We start from the raw sequence: 23,520 nt of genomic DNA on the forward strand, positions 1-23,520 counted from the left end.
GAGAGCATCGATCCGCCTCCTCCTCGCTCGGCATCGGGGCAAGGGGGGGGGGGAGCCACCCGGCCAGGGCGGCGAGACGAGCGCCGAGGGAAAGATCCCGCGCTTGCGGAGCGCCGAGTCATGGATCCGCGGTGGTGGTGGGGGTGGGGGCGCTCGGCTGGACGGCGCCCCCTGGCGGCCGGAGCGGGGCGTGCAGGGGGGGGTTTGGTGGTGTGTGGGGGCACTGGGGGACATTTGGGGTCTATATGGGGACACTGGGGGTGTTTGGGGCTGCGTGGTGCACTCGGGGCTGTCTGGGGGGCGCTGGGCGGTCGGTTCGCTGCTGTGCTCCCCATGCACATCGTGTGCAGGGCGGGGACAGGACCCACAGCCCCCTACCCAGGCAGGCCACTCTCCCCACCCCACAGGACCCTCTTCCCGCCCAGCGGGGCAGTGCCATGCTGGCCCCTCCAGCTGCTACAAGCCACAGGCTCCAGGCCCAGCCCTGGAGGAGCACAGACACGAACAGGACCCGTGCCAGGACAGCAGGAGCTGGCCCTGCAGTTTTATTGAATCCCGTGTCCCCGAGGGGGGCAGCTCCCGCAGCCTGGGGCGTGTGGGGGCCTCATTCATCCCAGGGGTTCTTGTCGGTGTCGATGGACATGCAGTTGTACACGGCGTAGCGCAGCAGCTCCTCGCACACCTTGGCCCTGGCAGGGCAGAACACTGGGTCACGGCACGGAGAACCTCAGGCTTCCCTCCCCACACCTGCCCAGGCATCCCCCAGGGCAGGGTCTGGGAGAAGGGAACCCCAATGCCAGCCCCAGGGAGAGGGGAGAGTGCCTGTCCCCAGCTCGACTCACGAGGAATAGTTGGGCAAGTAGAAGGTGCAGGAGCACGTGGAGGCCTGGGGCATCAGGTCCAACGCATCCAAGCTTGGGAGAAAAAAAGAGAGTCAGACTCGGGCATGGCGCAGGGACCTCACACCGTGTGGGGACCCCAGCAGGGCACAGGGACCCCAGCAGGGCAGGACAGACTCACTTCGACCTTTCTGGGTAGACAGTGATCTGAACGGGGAGGCGGCTCCGGCCGGTGACGAACTTGAGGAAGCGGCTGAGATCCTCTGAGGGGAAGGACAGGGATCAGGCTCAGGGACAGGAACAGGACTGTCCCAGTTGCTCCTGTCGCAGCAGGTCCTGCCCTTGCAGAATCACCCCAGGAACAAGGGGCAAAGCTAAGGGATGTTCTCAGCATCCCAGGAAGGGCCAGGTGGGATAACCTCAGCCAGCTCCCACGGAAGCAGCTGGTGAGCATCCCTGGTGCACAAGGCAGTGGGTACCCTAAACCCTCACCCAAACCACAGCACATGAAGAGCAGGGAAAGGCTTGGGGCCACTCACCACTGGTGAAGTTGTTGAGTGCTTCCAGGAAGTACTGGACACGGGTGTCATCAGAGGAAAAGTCATCAAACTTGACTGTGACAAAGAATGTGCAACGGCTTCATTAGAAACTACCAGCAAAGCAAAGGAGAGGAGGAGACCCTCTGCTCCCCAGTGAGCCCCTGAGAGCCCCTGGCATCCCTGAGTGGGGCCAGCACCCAGTGCCGTGGTGTTTGGAGAAACAGAGGTTCCAGTTTGCAGGGTGGCCATTTGCCTCTGCCCATAGCAGCCGAGGACCAGATGGATGAGAGTGGAGACCAGTGGGGTTTGCAGCTAAACCTGAAGCATCCCCATCCAGGGTTCCTCCAGCTTATCCTGCCCCAGGCCCCTCAGCACCCCATGACCAGGACAAGCAGCATAAAGGGGAGTCCGTGCCCTCTTGGGGGCTGGGAGCAGCTTTGGGCTGGCCCTGTGACTTACTGAACTTCCGCAGTTCGTCCACTGTGATCTCAGAGTCCCCACAGATCCTCTTTTCCATCTGCTGCCAGGTGAGCAGGTCCAGCACAGGCTGGGGCACCACACGGAGCAGCCCAGCACGCATGGCTGCGATCTGGGGGGCACAGGAGGGGCTCTGTGTCACCAGGGCAGGGTCTGAGCCCAGGGAAGCCACCCAGGGCACTGCAGGCAGGGACCACCAGACCCCAGAGGGGATGCAGGGCTCATGGACATCCTGGGCGTGGAACTGCCCAACTGGAGCTAGTTTTGGGGACACATTTTCATGACGTGAACCCCACAAGTCCTAGGATGGCTTGCCACAGGAGCAGGGTCCCCTTGGAGCCGTGCCAGCCCTGGGGGACGGTGTCACCTGCTCCTTGCTCTCCTCCAGCCGCGCCTTCTGCACCAGGCGGATGAACTCCCTGCGGTCCTCGTAGCGCACCACGGTGTTGCTGCCATTGGGGATCAGCTCCACCGCGCGCTGGTCGCTCAGCACTGTCGTGTAGGTCAGCTCCCTGCCAAACATAAACTCGAAGGCTTCCCTGTCCACCTGCTCCAGCACCTCCAGCAGCTTCACCTGCAAGCCAAATGGGCAGCAGCCACCACAGTGGAGCCAGAGCAGCCTCAGGAGCACCAGGCACTGCCCTGCCAGCCCCCAGCCCTGCTCACCAGCTCTGAGTCCACGGTTGCAAAGTCCTTGCTCCAGCTGACCTCCTCTGCTGCCAGCTGCTTCCACACCAGCGCCGGCAAAGACAGGATCTGCCAAAGGGAGCAGACACTGTGTGTCCTCCCCCTGCCCCTCCTTCACCCACAGGCAGTGGGTGAGACACAGCAGCCCCTACCAAGCCCCCTCACTAGCCAGGAAGGCTCTGCTGTGCTCACCAGAAACTCCTTGCTCCTCAGGGCTGCTCCCATCAGCTGCCCGATCCACTCGTACTTGGGGAAGTCCTTGCAGGAGGGGTTGGGGACATACATGTCCCTGGTGTCACTGCTGCTGTTACCCTGTGGGAGAGAGGCTCAGGACCCACAGACAAGAGATTTGACCAGCCCAGCACAGCTTCTCCTGCAGCCTCCCCCTCCATCACTGCTCTGCCTGCCTCTCCTGCCCTTTACACCCCTCCAGGAGACCTCCACCACCCGGGCACAAGCACAGCTTCCCCCACCCAACAGATTGAAAGCATTAAGGTAAGATTAACCACCCAAAAATCCCCAGGCTCTGCTGGCTGCCCTCCCCCCGGCCTGGACAGGCAAACAGTGGGATGTCAAACCTGGTTTGAGGTGCGCACGAAGAAGGGCAGGGGCACAGGGACATCTCCTGAGCTGGGACACAGCTCCTCTGACACATCTGACAGGCTGTCCCGAAAGCCACCACCTGCAGTGGGGGCAGAGGCTGGTTACTGCCTGACACACCAAGGGCAGACACTGAGCCACAGCATCTGCCCAGCTACTCCCCTCCCTGGGGAAGGGGAAGCACTGGTGGGGTAGGGGAGATGCTGGGACCACCCAAAGTGTGCAGAGCAGGGCTTGTCTCTCACAGAGCAACTGGGGCAGTGTGGGCACCCACTGATCTGCCCAGAAGAGAGCCCTGGGGCAGGAGGGAAGAGCTCTCACCATTGTCAATGATGCCCTCACCGATGAAATCACACTCCCACCACTGGGTGTAGGTCAGGGGCCACCTGTGGGGAAGCAACAGCCCCATGCACATCCCTCCTCCGAGAGCATCAGCAGCACTTGGCATCCCCTCGCACCCTGCTCTGGGGAGGTGACACTCCACAAATATGATGCTGAACACCTACCTGTAGTCCAGGGGCTGATTGTTCTTGGAAGATCTGAGGCCTTCGTACAGCTGGAAAGTAGCAGAGCGGAAAGAGGATGAGACACAGCGGGGGCAAGTGATGCTGAACTGGCAGGAGCCTGGCACTGGGCATGGCATTGCCATACCTGGGTGAAAACGGCGTTCCTGCAGCTGGGGTCCAGCGCAGGGTTGGCACGGTGCTCCCGGGCCAGGAGCCGGTTGATGTAGAGCTTTGGCGTGCTGTGGGGAGCAGTGCTCTCCGAGGACTGGAGACAGTGGGCAATGAGGGCTGAGCTCTGCTTGGACAGCAGCAGGAATGGCTTCATGCTCTAACAAGGCACAGGCAGGGGTGGTTAGAGAGCTGATCCTGCCACCATGTGCCCTCTTTTCCTCTCTGCAAGCACAGCCCTTGGTGTCACAGGGCATTCTCCTCCACCCCTCTAGCAATGCCCAGCACGGCAGCTCTCAGCCCTGGGCTGGTCTGTCCCCACTGGATCAAGGAGGACACACCACAGCCCCCAGAAAACCATCTGAGCTCATGAGGAAACACCAATACTGGCAACATCCCAGGGGAGCCCAGAAAATGCTCACCCTGAGTGCATTAAAGGTACCAATGCTGTCCTCGGAGAGGGGGATCAGGTAACACAGGACACTTTCCAGGAGCTGGACAAACCTGGAGACAGGAGAGAAGCATCACAAGGCTGTGGGAGGGTGGCATTTCACCACAGACAGCCCCAGCCCCTGGGCACTGTGCTCTCTGCACAGGGGTCTCCTCCAGCCCATGGAGGGACACCAGACACCAAGGGGAGCGCCCAACCAGCACCCTCTGGCCAAGCACTTTTTCCATAACCCCCAAGAAAACGCTGTAAATGAGGGCAGCCCAGCACACACCGCAGCACTGCAGCTGAATTGCTGCAGAGGGTCTCTCTGTGGGGACAGTGCTGACCCCAGCCCAGGGCTGCCCTGGAGGCCAGGGCATGGTTCTTCATTGGACTGGGCTCAAAGCAGGGACGGTGACGCCCCCATGCCATACCTCTGAATGAGCACAGCCCGCCGGTACAGCACGTCGGCGTCCACCCCTTCCAGGAGAGGGTAGCGAACCAGCCGGGCTGGCTGGAACATGTCAGCGTTGAGGATCAAGTCCCACTCCCAGAAGGATGTGATCTTGATCCCTTGCAGACGGACATTGTACCCTTGGTCTGCCGAGAAGGAACAGCGACGCTGAGTGCGCTGCTGCAGCCCAGGGCAAGGCGCCCCCAGCACCTGCAGCATCCCATATGAAGCTCATTCCCCATCTTTCTCTCCAGTGGATCCCAAAAAAGCAGCAGGTGCTGCAGGAAGAGCCGCAGGTGCTGGGACCAGCTGCATGTTTAGGGCCAGGCTGGGCTGGCAGCCCCGCTCCGGCAGCGCAGGCTCACCCCGGCACTCCAGGAAGCGGATCTCCAGCACTGGCATGTGGGCTTTCACGTCCCGGAGGATGCAGACATTCTGGTAGCTGTTCCTGCACACAGCACGGAGAGGGATGGTGGATCCATGAGGCACAAACACCACCGAGGTGGCCAGCGAGGCACAGGCCACTCTGGCTCCCCAGCCGAGGATGCACTGCTACCCATGGTGAAAGCCCCCAAAGCCTCACCAGGGCCGAGGCAGGAGGGGCCCAAGCAGAGAGAAGAGGCTGTCAGAGGCACAGAGACATTCTGGAGAAGGTGGAAGCCACATCCAAAGAGCCAAAAAGAGAAAAATTCCAAGCAGCACAGAAAGACAAGATGGCCAAGAGCATGTCACTGTTCTTAGGGGGGTCCCAGCAAATCTCACAAGGGCAGACCCATCCTTCAAGCAGAGATGATCATCCCAAGGTTTTTGAAGGAAACAGGGATTTGTGGAGATGAGCAATTTGCTAGGTATTTTTTCAAAGCCTTTCTCAAGGTCCCATCAAAGTCCTACGGGCCCATGGGGAAAAACCACTGCAAATAAGCAGACAGAGGGAGGAGTTGGCTCCTGCAGCTGCAAAGGACACCTCGGTGGTTTCATGGGTGCTTCTTCAAAGACAGATCTCACTGCTCAGCCAAGAAAGGCAAATGGGCAAGTTTTGGGGAAGTTGAAGGAGATCTTTGCGCTCCTGAGTGAACTCCTGCCTGCCTTGAGAAGGGTGCTCAGAGCCAGAGTGAGGACAGGGACAGGAAGCTCCCCAGGAACCTCTTGGCTACAGCATGGCAGAGATGCTCAGAGGGGTGGCAGCAGTGGCATGTGTCCCCAGAGGTGAGGAGGAGGAGGCAGAAAGTCACCAGGCAGAGGGAAGCACAATGCAGACCAGCTGCCGCAGCATAGGTGAGGAGCAGGAGAGGGGATGAAGGTGCTCAGCTGGCACAGGGAGGTGAGGGACCACCACACTTGTGGGGACAGATGTAGCCTGTACCCAGGGAGTCCCCAGCCCTTGGAGAGCAACTGTCACTGGCAAGTGACTCAGGACCAACCCCAGCCCTTTCCTTAGCACCTGCTCAGGATGCAGAGACAGCTCAGGAGTTCAGCACAAGCTGGACCCAGACTGCTCCTCGCTCATTACTCACTCGTTAATTAGGACTGTTCGCAGGTGCTGCAGCCTGTTCAGTGTCCCCCCATACACAGCCACCCGCCTGGGAACATAGGAGCTGGACTGCCCATCCAGCATCAGCCACAGCCTCCTAGGGATGAGAAGACCAAGGTGCAGTGTTGTCCTCCCCTCCTGAGCTGCCTGGGCACAGAGATGCCCCCAGAATTCTCCCAGGCCTGGGGGCAAGGCTGTGTCTTCCTGGAGTGCCTCTGGCAGCAGCCGTCCCTCACTTCAACCCCCAGTCCCCAGCTGCAGCTGGGGGAAAGCTGGGTTGAGGAGGAAGCAGGTGCTTTGTCCTGCACCCTGCCCATCCCTGGTACAGCTGCTGGCATGGAGGGGAACACCCCCAGGTCTCACTTGACAATGGCTCCTTTCTTCATTTTGAGCCGCACCCAGTGCTGCCCTGGGGGCCCATTGCTCTCCCAGAAGGTGTATGTCAGGTTGTCTGTCAGATGGGCTGCAACACAGTCCTCCTGCAAGAGTGCAGCAGAGGGAGGGAGATGAGCATCCTTGGGCACACCAAGACCACCCCTAGGATGGGTTCTGTGGGTCCAGAAGAGGTCAGGACCAGGCCAGCCCCTTCGTTTCTTAGGCTGCAGGTGGATGGTGGCTCCTGCACAGAGCGAACTGGGCACAGCCACAGACCCTTTGCAGTGCCCCAGAGACACAGGGGGGTTTGCTCCAGCTGCCCAACTCCCAGCAGCTTTGCTAGGGCAGCAAAACCCCACCACCATCCCCTGCCCCTCACAGCAGGGATTGCCACTGCTAGCTGCTCCTCCCCACAACTGCAGTGATGCTTATGTGCCTCATGCCAATTTTAGGCTGCAGAGGAGCCCCATTACGCACCGTCTGTGAGGAGACCTCAATGCTGCTGATGTGCTCCTTGGTGCAGTCCACGTACTTCAGCTGCTTCTCGCTGTGATCGTACAGGAAGCGCCCCAGCTCCATGTCATGCTCGTAGCTCCAGTCTGGGGGCACAGACCTGCAGGGAGTCTCCGTGTTAATGGGATGAGGAGACCAGGCTGCACCCCAGAACTGCCCACCAGCAGTGTCCACCCCAGTTCAGATTGGCCACAGTGTCTGGTGGTCACCAACTCGGGATGGTGACAGGCACCTGTCCCTGCAGCAGGCAGATGGCACAGCTGTATCTCATCACCAGCACGCCAGGGGTTTATGGCCACTCCAGCCCAGTGGAAATAGCAGCATGCAGCCACTCCAGTGCTCCACAGAGCAAAGGCCATCTTTACTTGAGCAGTGTTGAGAAGTACCAATGTAAAAGGCTTCTCATGGCACCCATCCTCCCGACTCCTGAGCCTGAAACCAGTCCTGGCCCTGCAGGCATGTCCAGGCCCCAGCCAGCTGCCCCTCAGGGTGCTGCAGTCCCGCTCTAGGAGAGGCACTCATACCGAAACTTCTGCACGGCGGCCTCATCCTGCTCTATGAGCCTGGGCATCTCTCCGAGGTGCATGGAGTAGGTCAGGTCCACCACTTGTTCCCAGCTGGAGCAGCATCGGCAGAGGAGTCATACAAGGGAAAAGATGGGTCAGTGCTCAGTGTGCCCAAGCATTACTGCCTTAGCCCCCAGTGGAGGCAGCAGTGGTGGAGGACTGGGGGTGACACTCGAGGGCTGCAGGAACAGCTGTGGAAGGGATGAGAGTGCCCCTGCACCCAGGTACAGGCTGGGACAGAGCAGGGGAATCCAGCCCTGCACATGGCCTTCCATCACAAAAATCAAACTTGAGCTCTCTCATCACTTCACTACCTCCACGACATCGCTCAGCCCAAATCTGAGTGCCCTAGAACCTCCGGCATCTTTATCCTGTGCAGGCGCTGCCACAAGCAAACAGGATTAGCCTGCGAGAGGGCACCCACCTGCCCACCGGTGGCTCGGCAGGCATGTGTCCCACCAGCGCTGGAGGGAGCGAGAGCGCTGTGCTGGACGTGCCCACGGGATTTGGGATGGTTGGGTCGCATATGCTCTGTGGGTACCGGCCACGCGCGTCTCCAGCTCCCACAGCCCAGCCCAGTCCCTGCCCGGGGCGCAGCGGGCTGAGGCCATACCTGACAGCAGGTCTGTAATCAACCCCCAGCGTCTGGTGCTGCCACTGCATCCTCTGCACGGAGTCAACCGGGACCAACTTATCTCCTCCCTCTCCGAACCTCTGCGCCAGCACCCAGCCCTCTGCCAGGCCATGGCCGCCCGTGTACTCCTCCAGCTGCTCCTGAAGGTACATCCCGCTCTGTCAGCGCCGTCGGGACCCGGCATCCCGCGGGTGGTTCCCGGTGCCGCCGTTACCTTGCTGAGCTTGACCCAGAGCCCGGCGCCGTTGCAGTACTCCTCGCCGGTGGCGCGGAGGCAGCCGCCCTTCCGCACCTCGATGGTGGCCCGCGCCGCCCGCTTCCCGCCCCGCGCCGGCCCCGGGCTGTCCCACACGCTCAGGAGGCTGCGGGCGGCGGCGGCGGCGGCGGCCGCGGGGTCCTTGCAGATCTTGTACTGCACCTCCTTGGGCACGTAGCAGAGCGTGGCGGGCAGCGCCCAGGCGCGGCGGAAGCACTCGCTGCACTGCAGCAGGAACCGCAGCCGGCCCAGCACCTGGTGCGGCGCCTCCCCGCCCGCCCGCATCGCGCACCGGGCACCGGCTCCGCTGCGCCCCGGGCGGACCCGACTGCGGCCGGCGCTGCCCGCCCCGGAGCGCCCGCGGGGCCGGTTCTCCTCCGGCGGTGCCGCCGCGCCCGCCTCCCTCAGGGGCCGGCCCGCCTCGGGCAGCCCTCGGTGCTCGGCCGCCGCCTCCTCCCCGGGCGGGCGCCGCTCCGCCCGTGTGCCCCGGCACGCCCCAGCCCTTCTTCATCCGTCCCGCGCCCCAATCTCCCCGTTCTCCAGCCCCGGGGCCTCCGCTATCCCCCTTTGCCAAGATGTGACTGTGTTAGTCCCACCCCAGTCCCTCAGTCTTCGGCAGGAGCTGACCCAGGTCACAGGCATCCCCTCACCCTGAGGCTTAGGACTCTGTTTCCTCCCGGCTTCCAACATCTTTTGTCATTGCCGGCATCCTCACAAGCAAAGAAGGGGTCCCTGTGGTGTCAATGCACAGGGCTACTTCTCCAGCCTGGATAGGGAAAAGAGGAGAGCAGGTATCCTGCTATGGGGAGAACCAGCTCCCAGCTCGCTGGGGGACATATTCCTGCCCCAGGCAGGCTGGACACCAGTGGGGATGCTCCAAACATCAGCTGGGGAGGATGAACAGCTTTACCCCAGCCACCAGTGGCACCCTGGCAGCAGGAGCAATGCTGTGACACCCAGCAGCACCCAACCACCCCAGAACGCTGGCAGTGTGTCACCCCATGTCACACCTGCCTGTTACATACCACGGCAGGGAGGAGGCAGAGAGCAACTCAACTCCACCCCACACTACCTTAATTTCTTCAGGTTGGGCACAAAAGGCCACGTTTAAGGATCATGAAACAACCAGCCTGGCAGAGCTCAAAGGTCCCTGCACCCCTCTGGTGCCGGACTGCTCTCCTGGCAGGTCAGAGTCCAGTTCCATCCCTGACTGCAAAGGCACAGTGCAAACCAATCCGACAGCTGTCACCCCTGCAGCGTTATCTATTGAACAGGCGTGACTCTGCCTCAGTGCAGCAATGGGCACCCGCCTTGCCAGGAGCAAAGTGCTCGGAAACACAGCACGAGAGAAATGCAGACTTCTGCCTTGCTCCTGCCTGCAGTTACCACAGCTGGGAGGGCCCCCTGCCCTCCCTCTGCAGCCACGTCACCCTGTAGCACTGGTTGCAGAGCTGCTGCAAAGGGTTGAGCCAATTAATAGTCTGAGTCACTTCCATGACATCACTTTGTGTGCAAAGGGGATCACAGGGCCAGTTTCCGCTTCACCTCCAGCTGCCTCTCATGACACCAGTCTCCACTGCTGTTTAGAATCACAGAATCATTTAGGTGGGAAAAGACCTCTAAAGCTCAATTGAGTCCAACCGTAAACCCAGCTCTGCCATGTTCATCACTAAACCATGTCCCTGAGTGTCACATCCACAGAAGGACACAGGAGCCCCAGCCAGACCACACCAATCACCAGAAAGGTCAGGAACAATTAGTTTGTTAATTTTATTTTAGATCCTACATGAGGTAGGGACAGACAGAACCTGTCAAACTACTACTACTGACAAACTACATTTTGTCATCCTCTGGGGTATTAGTGGAATAACAAGAACAGCTAGACTACATGGCTGTTATTAATCACCTGAAACTATTCTATGACAATCCTGATGGCATCAGTCCCTCCCCCAGCTCATCCTATGCACCCTGCAGAGCTGCAGCTCTGGCACACAGATACTCCTCAGCAGCACAGGGGCACCGGCACCTTGCTCAGGATGGCATTGGCTTGAAAATTGATCTCCACCCACTTGAGACTGGTTGATAGGGTGAAGACTCACAGCCTCTAGTTCCTGGTGCCCAGGAGGGCTCCCTCACCCTGGGCCACATCCAGAAGAAGTCTAGGGCATGGGCATTTGACTTGTGGGAGACATTGGACATGGTGGGAAACAGTTCCTACCCACAGCTTTAGAGATCGGAGAAGAAACGTGACCCAGCACTGAAATAACACCGACCCTGGGTCCCTGAGAATGGCCAGAGTTGGGTCAGGCTGACCTTTTCCACAATTCACTGGGCTGTCACAGCAGAAATTCAATTTGTGATTGTCTTTAAAACACCACAGATGAGAGAGGACTATGCAGAGGAGATCCAGGCCAGTTACCAGCTCCCCCTTCCCAGCTCACCTTTGTGCAGCAAACTCAACAGCATGATCTGTGGGTTATCCTGGCGTCCTTCCTCAGCAGCCACACTTGTCCAAACCCTCTAACCATGTATGAAACAACCTTACCTGAGATTTCAGTGCTGTGATGGGCTCTTCCTCCAACTGGAAGGGCTTTCACAGGTCTCCCCACAACACTACAGCCAGTGCAGTTTTTCTCAATATGCTTGTAGGGGTTAAACCCAGACCATCCTGGGTGATCCCCTTTCTGCTAGGGCCAGGGTCCTGTTACTACAAGTATTTTTTAAACAGAAATCCCTGTTACCAGCTAGATTCTTTCCCCAGAGCTCCAGCAAGCCCTTGGGCAGCACTCTTCTCAGTAGCAGGAAATAAGGGTACACTTCCATAATTACCTCAATTACCCTCCATCAGCTGCAGCTGCTTCCAAGGGCAGTGGATTCAGAGGTGCCTGCTACCCTAACAGCTGGTCATCCCACACAGCCCTAGCTGGGTCCTAACCTGCCCATTCCCATAGGCAACATCAGCTCACCCTTCACCAAAGACTAGGGCCTTATCCATCCTGCCCTGAGCCACTTATCAACTAACCCTACCCTGCCCAGCAATAAAGCACCAGAGAGGAGTAAATTTTTATTGCTGCTTCTAGTTCTGCTCAGAAAATAATGTGACTTCCTGGTGATCTGCCTTAGAGACAAGTGGGTAAGGCTGGAAAAAGCAGGATTGATTCCACCCAAATGTCAGTCCCTTTCAGACCTAGGATGGCTCATTTCAAGCCCCAGCTTGCTGCTGCAGGCTCCTTCCCCAACACTCCTGACTGAGGCCAAGCCAGCAGATCAAAGTCCTTTCACCAGCTTGCTCATGCCTATTTAAAACAGACACCCTAGGAAGAGACTCAGTCACCAGCACTGAAAGGTACTGCACTGGCTCTGCCCCTGTCCATGCTGGTGGCTGGAATCAGCCACGAAGCCAGAGATATCAATTCTGAGATGAGTCTAGGACTTAAAAAAACCTTTCTCCAGCACACAGGATTCACACTCACCCAGCTGAGCATGGAAGGCCCTGCTGCAGGCAGAAACAGCTTCCCCATTCACCCTGTGCTCCCTCCACTCACCACGATGCAGGAAGTGGCAGCACATGCTCCCTCCTGGTCCTACATCGCTTTTAGCACTACTCCCCTCAGCAGATCTGGGACTACAGCAATTTCAAAGGAAACTGGTGAAGGGAAGGACTTTACTTACAAAAGGAAGTGACTTCTGGATGACAGACTCCTTCAAAAGATGAGAAAAAGCCATGAAGCATTAAACACAGGAATAATCTTAACTCACAGCATCAGCCCCACTCCTGTGCAGCCCCGGTGACTCTGTGGCTCTTAGCTGTGGTGGTCCAACAGACCACACAGGCTGAGGATGGAGTTGGGGGTAGAAACGTGGACTAACAACTGGTAGCTCACAGTGCTAGGCATCGACTAGCCCTGAAACATTCACCTCCCTTCCCTCAGCAAAGAGCAGAGCCTGGTACTGCTGTGCTGGCTAGTGCTCTAATCCCTGCCATCTGTGAGGAGAGCTTGGCCGTGCCTGCACATCTCCATGAGAACTCGAATAGATTGGTGTTAATACTGGCTTTTAGGGGAAAAATCAAGGCTCAAAAAGCCTGGGAGGAAGAGCTGCCAAGCCACCAGCATGCTGGATGCAGAACTGAAAGTCAGAGGAAAAGGGAAATACAGTTTCCACCTCCTGTGGGGGAGCAGGTCCCTCAGCAGTCACTGCTGTGCAAGGGGTGCAAAGAACCAGGGGTGGTCACAGAACTTGGATTTTGTGCCATGTAACAGCACGGGAGTCCCTTCGGAAGCACCCACAGTCCTGCTGTGCAGGTCTGTCATGACACCTGGTGGCCAAAGGCACCCCTGCAGCACCTGCCACCAGCCCACCCCTCTTCCTAATCATAGATGAAAGATCTCATTTCCACTGGCCTAAAGTGAGAGCAGGAACAAGGCAAGGGGATGTGGTCAAGACACTCTGAGCTTCCCCCTGGTCTCAGCAGCAGCTCAGAGTTCTCTGTGCTGTGCCATAACCTGCTGTGCAGCTTCATGTCCCTGTCCCACTTCTGTCTGGAGCAAAGTGCAGCCTGGGAGCAGCCAGCTTTGTGGAGCTACAACAGGGACATGTGGAGAAGCAACTCACTACAAAAGACTACCAGACCTTCCTGATGCCTGAGAGCTGGGCCAGGATTTCACTATTGCACTCATATTTACAATCCTAGCCAGCTCCCACCCTGGTGAAGACCCAAACCTCCATATCCACTCTGTGAGCCAGGTTTCACCTGTATGTTTATTATATATACACATCCTGGAAAAACAAGGGAGCTCTTCCCACTGCACAGTTTTTTTGAATGACTGTCCATGCTGCTTGGTCAGGCTGCAACATCACTCTTCCCAAGGACTCACGTCTGTGTCAATGGCCACACAGTTATAGGCAGCATAGCGCAACTTCTCTTCACACACCTTGGCTCTAGGGATGGCAGAAGGGGACAAAAAATGAAGATGATGAGGAGTTTCCATTGCTGCATTTGCCAGCTGAGAGGACAAGATGTTCACCAGCTGCTCACAGAGAGAATCTCAACAGCCACAAGGGACAGGCAGGAGATGTAAGTGTGGCCCTATGGGTCAGCACCAAGGTTAAGAAGAGAGCCCAGACACACAGTCTCCCAGACACAGGGAAGCACCAAAACTTACGTGGGATAGTTGGGCAAGAAGAGAGTGCTGGAGCAGGTGGATGACTCCGGCAAAGCATCTGTCGTCTCAGAGCTTGGGGAGATGGTGACAAACTGGTTAGTACCAGCAGGCCAGTGAGGCACTGGAGACGAGATCACACACCCCTTTGGTGTGGGATCTGTCAGCTCTGCAGCCTACAGAAGAATGGACTTACCCCATCTTGTCTGGATAGATGTAGATCCGTGCTGGAAGGCGGCTTCTGCCAGTGACAAATCTGAGGAAGCGGCTGCGATCCTCTGTGAAGGAAAAGCAAAGGTATCAGCAAACCCTAGAGGGATGTACAGCAGCTTCCAGGTATCCCCAGTGCTAGCAAGCAGTTCCTTCAGCCCAGCTGTTTGCTCTCCTTGGCTCCCAGCTGTTCCCCAGGCAGCAGTGAGGGTTGGTTTCTCTCTCCCAGTTCCCAGCCAGCATGCAGGAGCTGTCATGGCATGAGATGTGCAGGGGCAGAGCAAAGCGCTCACCGTTGGTGAAGTTGTTGAGTGCTTCCCAGAAGTACTGAACACGGGTGTCCTGTGGCTCAAAGTCCTCAAACCGGGCTGGCAGAAAGGATACAGAAAAGGAGTTCATTAAAGATCCCAGCTCCTCCTTCTTTGCCAGCACAGGAAGAAACCTCTGGGTGCCCACAGGGGTGAGCACATAAAGCCAAGGTGCAAGGACATGCAGTCAGATCCCTGTGGATCAGCCAGATCCACATACCAGCTCCACAGGGGCTCAGATACTGGCAGCGTAGGGATGCCCCAGCCTCTACTCTGAGGCCCAGCATGGAGTCAACAGACACCCTTGCCCCCACCAGCACCCAGCTAAAGCCAGGAAGCGCACAGGCCCACACTGTCACTGGGAATAAAGAGTAACACCAGCCTCCCACATCTCTCCTTGTCCCAGCACAGATAGAAGACAGTCTCGTTTTCAGGAAAAGAATTTTCAGCAGAGCCCTTCACTTACTGAGCTTCTTCAGGGCATCAACTGTGACTTCAGGGTCTCCACAGACCTTTTTTTCCAGTTCCTGCCATGTAAGGAGGTCAAGAACAGCTTGGGGCACCACCTTCAGCAGCCCAGCCTGCATGGCCATGATCTGAAAAGGAGACAGGGCAGATAAGCATCATGTCTTGCCCATTTCCCTGACTCATGGCTGAGCCTATGGACTCTACTGCATGCAAGCCATGTGACTGCTCAGCAAATGCTCCAAGGAACCTGAAGAAGGGGACAGAACCCCAGAGGGATGCATCCCGGTTCATTTAGGAAGCCTGTGTCAGAGCTGGGAATCAAAACCTGTATCACCCATGCTGCTACAAGCCACTCTGCTCCTGAACAACTCCACTGGCTCCAGGACCTCACCAAAAGGGTTGGCTACCATTGCACTAGAGAGCACAGGGACACCAACCACGATGCATTTTACCAGAAGCAGATTGGGAGGGGGTGTCTCTGGGAACTGATGACCACCAACGCTATGGGACAGCATTACCTGCTCTTTGCTCTCCTCCAGCCGCGCCTTCTGCACCAGGCGGATGAACTCCCTGCGGTCCTCGTAGCGCACCACGGTGTTGCTGCCGTTGGGGATCAGCTCCACCGCGCGCTGGTCGCTCAGCACTGTCGTGTAGGTCAGCTCACTCCCAAATTTGAACTCAAAGGTGTCTTTGTCCATGACTTCCATCATCTCCAAGAGCTTCACCTGCCCAGGCCCCAAATAAGTGCTTGTTAGAGAGATGCCCAGTGAGCAGCGCTATGCCCAGGGCCCCACCTCCTCCCTTCCCAGAACAGTGACAGTGACACAGCATGGGATACGCTGCCCTAGACCTTGGGCCACTGCATGCTTAAAGCAGCAGTCAGTATGGATGCATCTCTATATGAGCATTAGATGCACCCTATAGCTAAAGAGTTGCCCTTTGTTGTGTGTTGTTTCTTTGTTTCTTTGACAAATCACAGGAGGGAGCAAGCACATAAGGACGGGGACACAAATCACCACACTGCTGAGTGTCACAAGGAATAGGATAGGAACTGGGAGGCTGTGCCTCTCACCAACATAGAGTCCACAGCAGGGAAGTCTTTGCTCCAGCTGACCTCCTCCCCTGTTAACTGTTTCCATACGAAACCAGGAAGAGCCAGGACCTGAAGGAGAAGAGAGATTTTGCTGAGTCTGTGTGAAAACGAGACATCCTCAAAGAAGGACATAGGGTTCAACGATGAGACACAAAGCAGCTTCCCTGCTCCCCGCATCCATATGCAGAGTTCATCATAGCTAAGCAGAGTCACTGTCTCCCAAGCTCTCAGCAGCATCCCCCAAATCCCTCAGCCCTAAACCCTGCCAAACATCTTTTGTCCCAGAGTCTGACACAGAGCCTTTCCATACTCCTGTCAGACAGGCTGCAGGAGGGGGCTAACAACTCCTTTTGCGGCAAATCTCCTCACAGGGATGGTGTTGAAAGCTTACCAGAAACTCCTTGCCCCTCAGAGCTGCTCCCATGATCTGCCCAATCCACTCATACTTTGGGAAGTCTTTACAGGAGGGGTTGGGGACATACATGTCCCTGGCTTCTCCAGTGCCGTTACCCTACAGGAGTGGGAGGCAAAACTCCAAGTCATGATCTCAGCACAGCATGAAACACCACAGACCATTCCTGCTGTGCCTCTGAGCACTTCCCACAGCAGAAGCAGGCTAACCCCTGACAATGTTCCTTGACAATCCTCCTTGACAATGTTCCCAGTGATAGACCAGCCAGTATCCAGGCCCTTGTTGGCATATTCTAAAAGGAGATGCCACAAAACAATTTACCCAACCCTTCACAAAGAAAAGCTTGTGACCAACAGAAGCAGGTATGTCCCTGGCATGCAAGGGGACAGGGACAACACTGCACAACCAGGCCCAGAAGGGTCTGTCCCAAATATCCCAACCCATGGCACCTGGTTGGACGTGCGCACAAAGAAGGGCAAAGGCACGGGGGTGTCTGCCGAGCTGGGGCACAGCTCCTCCGACATGTCCGCCAGGCTGTCCCGAAAACCGCCACCTGCAACCCCAAGAGAAGGACGTTTTTAGTGATGTGAACTCCCCATGTGCTGACCCTCAATTATGGAGTAATGATGAGGAATACTTCCTGGTCCAACCTGGTCCTGGGTTTAGCAGAAGGCTACTGTCAGAGCCTTATGGAACCGGAGGAAATAAAACAGGAGAAATAACATCCCTGCCTGGCCTGGGGAGGACAGCCAGAAGGAGCATTGGCACTGGTAAAGCTGCTGTTAGTGACTAATGGAGGTCTGATCCCCATTCCAGCAAGCAGCATCTAGGATATGGCTGGGAGCAGCAGGACAAGGCAACCTGCCTTCCCTCTCTCCTCCATGGGCAGTTAACACCAGGAGCAAACAGAAGCCCCTGCAGAACAGTCAGCCCATCAACCCCTGCCTGCTCCAAAGTTGCCCCGCGCAGTCCCTACCTTGGTCGATGATGCCCTCTGCGATGAACTTGCACTCCCACCACTGGTCGTACCGCAACGGCCACCTGCAGAAAGCCAGGCATCGCCTGAGGTGCTACTCAAAGCCAAGGAGGTGCTGGGGAAGCAGCAGGCACAGCAGAAACACCAGGGGACTAGGGTGGAGCAGCCTGGGCTTAGGACAGGACAAGATCTCAATCTCCAGAGACAGCTGCATCCTCAGTAGGGAGGTGAAACCCTGGGGAACAGGCCCTCATCCCATGGCTGAGCTGAGTCCTGTCCTAGCAAAACCTCTCCAGAGCACAGGACACACAGAGGCTTCCCAAACACCCTGCTGTGACAGAGGACATAGCTCCCAGCACTGCATGATGCCCCCTCTCACCCAGACACCACTTACCTATAATCTAGAGGCTTTTCAAACTTGTCTGAGGGTTTCAGGCCTTCATATACCTGCAGCAAGCAGAGGATCAAGGCTGGTATCCCTTCTCCAGGGGAACTGGTGCCAGGTGGTGGCAGGAAATTGGAAGAAGTCTGGTTTGCCCCAAACCATCAAATACTGACTGAAGCTGGTCTCTAAATGGTCTAGAAACCCTTCATTTTTGGAAAGGGAGCACAAATTACAGTGCCTCACTGTATGGAGCTTTAGGCCTCAGAGGTGCATAGAACACATTAAATTTCACATCAGTCTGGGCTGTTTGTGCACACACAGAGCACTGGATCCTTTGGAGGTGGGGGGAGAATGAGCACAGGAAGATCAGCACTGCTGTAAAACCATGACATGGGACTGTATGCAGCTGCATGACTGTTGTCACATAAGAATTCTTTGCTGCCCTTTTAGTGTAACAAGACTGTTACACTCTGCATTAACAACATGCCACAGAGAGCATCCAGGATAGAGTACAGATTTCAACTCAGAGATCCCAAATACCTCCTAGATGTTATTCCTGGATATGGGATCATCAGCACATGTAATTATAGAGCCTAAGAGTCACGTGAAGAGGCCTTGAGGGCCCTAGGTATCTCCAGCTCCAAGCTGCCCCTTCCACCCACCTTTATGTGGATCATTTTCCTTCTGGGATGTCCCACTCTCCCCAGAGCAGCAGGGACCCTTCCAGGAGGGACAGTACCTGGGTGAAGACAGCGTTCTTGCAGCTGGGGTCCAGGGCAGGGTTGTCTCGGTGCTCCATAGCCAGGCGTCGGTTAATGTAGAGCCGGGGCATGAAATTGGGCTTGCTGGTCTCCGAGTCCTTCAGGCACTGAGTAATGAGGGCCGTGCGCTTCTTGGACAGCAGCAGGAACTGCTTGATGTGCTGCCAACAGGTATGTACAAAACATGTCACCTACTCCCTACTGTACACACCACACCTCTGGGTCTCTCCCTTTCCCAGGGCCGCTGCCTTCCCACCCACACACATTCTCCTTGGCAGTATTCGCTCCCCCTCTGCCTCTAAAAGATTCTGCATTCTGGTTTTAGGGAGACATCAAGCTCAGTCCTCAAGCCATCAGCTGTCATCTGATGCTCACGCCCCAGTATTGCTTAGACTCTCCTTTACCCTCACTCCCACCAGAAAATTGGTCTTACTATCCCTCCTATTTGTAATCAAAGCCAGCTCCTCTAAGCAAACAAGAATCCTCAAATGGTTTGGGTTCTACGTTGAGCTGGCCTGGAAACACACAGAATGGAGCTATCCCAGTAACGTCCAGCATATGTATTCTTGGAGAGGATGTAAGAAAAACAGACAATTGGAGGGACAAACTCAGCATTATGAGAAAGATGGAAAGCAAAAGCTTATTAAAGCCAGAAATGAGTTACTGGTAAAAGCCTTGCAGTTTGGACACAGCCAGCTCAAAGCTGCTGGCAGAAAGTGCAGGAACAGAGTGTCCCGGGCTGAGATCTTGTAGGGGAGATTTGTCCAGCTCACGTGCCCAGTGCTGCTATGGTCCAAGTGTTTTGGAGGGTGAAATGTTCTGGTTTGATTCTTCTTATTACCCCATAGCTACATGCTTCCTCATCCCTGGTTTAGCAGTAAAACTGACCTCTAAACAGTATCACTTTTCACAGCATTAATGAACTGAGCTCAGCCAGGTATTTCCCTTGAGCTGCTTTACAGGCAACAAGCACTGGCTGCCTCCCTTGACACAGCCCAAGCACAGTCACCCTGCCAGACTGAGGCCCCAACAAGTCCTCAAGGGAACTGCTCACCTTGAGTTTGCTGAATGTGCCAACAGTGTGGTCCCAAGCTGGCACCAAGTGATGTAGGACACTGTCCAGGAGCTTGATGAACCTAAATCCCGAAAAAGGTATTGCAACACAGGAGGAACAGGGATCTGCACAAGTCTATTCCAGACCAGGCAGCCCCTGGGCACAAGCAGAAAAATAACAACTCACCCAAACCAAACCCAGTGTAGTTTTTTACATCACACAGCCTTTGGTACTAAATTTCCACTCCCTGGGCACTGCAGTGAATCTTGCACCCCCTTACAAGGGACTCTGCATGTACAGATATGCATACATACACTGCACAGATATGCTGTGCTTGCAGCACACAAGGCACTGAACTTGAGCTGCAAAACTCCTCTGAAAACATAGGGGAGCAACCCCAGAGAGCCCTCTTTGCTCCCAAATGGTTCTGCTATTTTCTCCAGCGTCCAGAAAGTCTGTCCCAAAGGGAGCCACACAACTTCACAGCATCCAGCCATATGCATGCTGGAGATGGCACCAACCCCTGCAGGCAATGCCACCCTACCTGTCTGCTGCCCTCCACACAGTACCTTTGAATGAGCACGGCCCGCCGGTACAGCAGGTCAGGGTCAGTCCCTTCTAGGCGAGGGTAGCGCACCAAGTTGGGCAGCTGGAACATGTCAGCACTGAGCCCCAAGTCCCTCTGCCGGGAGGATTTGATTTTGATGCCTCGGATACGAACGTCAATCCCGTCATCTGCCAAGGAAGACCATGGATGATATGACCAAGGGAAAATAAGCCCTTCAGCACGGCAGGCCTACAGGCAAAAGCATTAGGAACGTGACCAGCTCCACCAGCTCTGGGGCTGGGCACTGAAAGCCTGAAATATCTCTGTAAAGAAGTGAGGCATTTACAGGAGAAAAAAAATTAAATAACTGGAGGCAGAGAAAGATAGGATGAAAGCTGAGAACTTCCAAAAGATCAGATCTCTCTGGAGTTTCCCTTGGTTCTTTTACATCTCATCAGAAACGTCCCCAAATGACAAGAAGTCACAGAACAAACTCTTTAAGTACAGCATCATACAGGTACATTATGGATGTGGCCACTGCAGCCAGCCCTACCTCGGCACTCCACAATCCGGATCTCGATGACGGGCAGGTGTGTTGTCATGTCCTCAAGGATGCACACATCCCCAATGTAGCTGCTGCAAACACAGCACAGATGAAGGCTGAAAGGCTGTTCCCTCGCCCATCCCGTCAAAATCCACTTGGGTGCTTGTAAGGGAAGAGGGTTTCCATCTTTTGAAATGGGAGCCTGTGGCAGGAACCCAGACCCAGTTGCCTACAATACAGTTGAATGCCTGAACCTGCTGGTGACACAGGTCCAGGTGACATGATTCTGATGTGTCCCACAATCAAACTGGGAGAGCACCAATGACTGTGCTGTCTGCTGTTGTAGGCAGAGCGAACCCACAGCTCAGAGAGCCTGGCTGGGGCCACATGACTGCTTAGGCTTGGAGTGTTCAGCACCTCCAGCCCCTGCAAGGGCCGCGCTAACCTGTGTACCTCCATCCACTCACTCCTCAATGCAGACGTCGTTCAGTTTCTTCAGATTGTCCCCCTCGCCCCCGTACACAGCGACCCGCTGGGGTGTGAAGTTCTCATCGTTGGAATCCACTGTCAGCAGCAGCTTCCTGCAAAGGGAAGCAGGACATGAGGAGAAGGCAAACCGCATCTGAACACCCATTGCTGCTCCCCTTCATTGCCTGGCCACGCTGTCACCAAGCACGTGCAGCTGGTGCTCTGATCCCCAGGTACTTGTGACAATGCCAAGACCCCTTCAAACCCAGAGCCAGGGTAAAGGCTGAGGGGCTTGGAGGGCAGGGCATATTTGGGCCACAACAGACTCAGGCAGAGAGAGGGAATCACAGAACTTGCCACAGTCACAAGCCAGTGTGCAGAGCAGAGATGACTCACTTGACAATGGTGCCTTTCTTCATGTTGAGCCGCACCCAGTGCTGGCCCTGGGACCCATCACTCTCCCAGTACGTGTCAGCACGGCTGTCGGTCAGGCATGACACATTGAAGTCCTCCTGGAAGAGGGCAGTGAATGAAAGGAAGATCAGGTGGGCGTGGGATTAACTTCCCTTTAGTGGTTACTTTTGTCATGAATCTTAGTGTCGGGGCCATCACACTGGCCTGTTCCCTTTGCCTGGGTGTGGGTAGACAAAGGGAGTACACAGGACACTGGCACTGGCCCTCTGAGGTGCCCTGGGGTCACACACAAAGCACAAAATAACAACCCCTCCCTAAAATCAGCTTAGCAACTAATATTAGCATTGGCTTCTCAAACCACTGTCCCTCCAGGGGCACATTACACAACATGCTGCATGATGCTCTCCAGGCTTCTCTGCCACATCCTCAAACATAGCCCAGTCCAGAGCAGCACAGCAAGCTCCACACTCCACAGCCCCATGGCACAGCTGGGCCAATGCAGCCTTGTCCCTTTAACCCACCGTGTAGGACGAGACATCGATGCTGTCCACGTACTGCTTAACGCTGCCCAAGTTCTCATCTTCCTTCCCAATGTGGTCATACAGGAAATGCACTAGGTCTTCATCACATTCGTAAGTCCACGTTGGGGGCACAAACCTACCAGGGAGAAAGGATTACTGGGTCTGCAGAGCCAGAGGAAGCCAGGCTTATAGGTCAAAAAAGGGAGGTCCACATCCCACTTGCCTTGTCTTGCCCCATTTCTTGCCTTTTGCAGGCTTATCTAGGACAAGACTGTGAGACACAGAGCTGTTCTCCACTGTCTGTCTTCTTCCCTTTCCCCCCCACCCCGTCTGCAGGAGACAGCTGTCTGAGGAACCAGGGATAGACAGCACCTTGTGCCCCAACAAGCAGAAGTTGAGAAACGGTTCATACCGAAGCTTCTCTACTGCAGCCTCATCCTGCTCCATGGCCCTGGGCTTTGCTCCCAGGCGCAGGGAGTATGTCAGATCCACCACCTGCTCCCATCTGAAACAGCACAGAGAAGTGGAGGGAGTGATAAAATTCCAAGAGGAACAAAGAGTAGCTTTAGGGGGAAAGTTAGGGTTTAAAGCCCCACCGTGCTCCATCACCTGCAGCCTCAACTGTCACCCTTTCCTTTCCATCCTTCTACACCCAGCCGGGCAGGTGACAAGCACAGTGCCCTAGCCAAACCCAGTTCACTCCACATCTGGCATCCTTCCTGCCTCATTTCCATGGAACATGTCCAGACGGGCTGGGGTTCCCCAGCCCAGAGCAGGAAGGGCCGAGGGGCAGCGTCCCGAGCTCCCGGACAGCTGGTCCCGGGTGAGCACCTCCCTGTTCCCGGGGACCCACCGGGGCATGGCGGCGGCCCCGCACCTGATGACGGGTTTGTAGTCAACCCCGAAGAGCTGCTGCTGCCGCTGGATCCGCTCCGTGGACTCCACGGGCACCAGCCGGTCCCCGCCGTCGGCGTGTTTGCACACCAGCACCCAGCCCTCCTCCAGATCGCAGCCGCTCCGGTACTCCTCCAGCTGCTCCTGCGGGGACAGCGGCCGGTCAGACGGGGCCGGGCCGGGCCGGGCCCTCCGCGGGCTGCGGCCCCCGCGTTACCTTGCTGAGCTTGACCCAGAGCCCGGCGCCGTTGCAGTACTCCTCGCCGGTGGCGCGGAGGCAGCCGCCCTTCCGCACCTCGATGGTGGCCCGCGCCGCCCGCTTCCCGCCCCGCGCCGGCCCCGGGCTGTCCCACACGCTCAGGAGGCTGCGGGCGGCGGCGGCGGCGGCGGCGGCCGCGGGGTCCTTGCAGATCTTGTACTGCACCTCCTTGGGCACGTAGCAGAGCGCGGCGGGCAGCGCCCGGGCGCGGCGGAAGCACTCGCTGCACTGCAGCAGGAACCGCAGCCGGCCCAGCACCTGGTGCGGCGCCTCCCCGCCCGCCCGCATCGCGCACCGGGCACCGGCCGAGCCCCGCTCCGGTTTACGGCGAACCCCGCCCGCCGACAGCCAAGATGGCGGCGCCCGTGCCACGTACGGAGGAGTGAGGAGCAGGGCAAGATGGCGGCGCACGGCGGGGCGGTGTACGGAGGGGGGCGGGGCAAGATGGCGGCGGGCGGGGAGGCGGGAC

The 23,520-nt window shown here is 56.9% G+C and overlaps 1 protein-coding gene across 4 annotated transcripts; it reads right to left on the minus strand.

Annotated features, from left to right (window-relative positions):
• Nucleotides 1-509: 509 nt before the first annotated feature.
• Nucleotides 510-23,465, minus strand: HECTD3 (HECT domain E3 ubiquitin protein ligase 3). 4 transcript variants are annotated; one of them, XM_050306908.1, is made up of 22 exons: nucleotides 23,217-23,465; nucleotides 8,534-8,737; nucleotides 8,299-8,459; nucleotides 7,644-7,736; nucleotides 7,084-7,219; nucleotides 6,595-6,710; nucleotides 6,215-6,328; nucleotides 5,066-5,148; nucleotides 4,681-4,846; nucleotides 4,239-4,320; nucleotides 3,794-3,976; nucleotides 3,649-3,698; nucleotides 3,464-3,528; nucleotides 3,121-3,224; nucleotides 2,735-2,854; nucleotides 2,522-2,611; nucleotides 2,223-2,429; nucleotides 1,838-1,967; nucleotides 1,379-1,453; nucleotides 1,021-1,102; nucleotides 843-914; nucleotides 510-689 (listed from the first exon to the last, which is right to left on the minus strand). In XM_050306908.1, exons 1-22 carry the CDS (start codon nucleotides 23,337-23,339, stop codon nucleotides 605-607), a joined length of 2,541 nt encoding a protein of 846 aa, XP_050162865.1. In that variant the 5' UTR covers nucleotides 23,340-23,465; the 3' UTR covers nucleotides 510-604. The 4 variants fall into 4 exon arrangements, with proteins under 4 accessions (XP_050162865.1, XP_050162866.1, XP_050162864.1 ...); XM_050306909.1 differs by lacking the exon at nucleotides 23,217-23,465 and having other exon boundaries at nucleotides 8,534-8,860; XM_050306907.1 differs by lacking the exons at nucleotides 510-689; nucleotides 843-914; nucleotides 1,021-1,102; ... (16 more) ...; nucleotides 8,299-8,459; nucleotides 8,534-8,737 and adding exons at nucleotides 13,318-13,516; nucleotides 13,741-13,812; nucleotides 13,934-14,015; ... (15 more) ...; nucleotides 22,311-22,403; nucleotides 22,776-22,936 and having other exon boundaries at nucleotides 23,010-23,409.
• Nucleotides 23,466-23,520: the final 55 nt, after the last annotated feature.

Source organism: Myiozetetes cayanensis, unplaced genomic scaffold, assembly GCF_022539395.1.
Source record: "Myiozetetes cayanensis isolate MyiCay16 unplaced genomic scaffold, myiCay2020 scf12, whole genome shotgun sequence".
NCBI lineage: Eukaryota > Metazoa > Chordata > Aves > Passeriformes > Tyrannidae > Myiozetetes > Myiozetetes cayanensis.

What these genes read in the sequence shown, in the direction of transcription:
- HECTD3 (XM_050306905.1), bottom strand. Translation starts at nt 23,339, where the DNA reads ATGCGGGCGGGCGGGGAGGCGCCGCACCAGGTGCTGGGCCGGCTGCGG. An exon ending in TCTGGGTCAAGCTCAGCAAG is followed by an intron (nt 22,937 to 23,009) that starts GTAACGCGGGGG and finishes CTGTCCCCGCAG; the next exon opens with GAGCAGCTGGAGGAGTACCG. An exon ending in TGAGGGGCAAGGAGTTTCTG is followed by an intron (nt 15,886 to 16,207) that starts GTAAGCTTTCAA and finishes CTTCTCCTTCAG; the next exon opens with GTCCTGGCTCTTCCTGGTTT.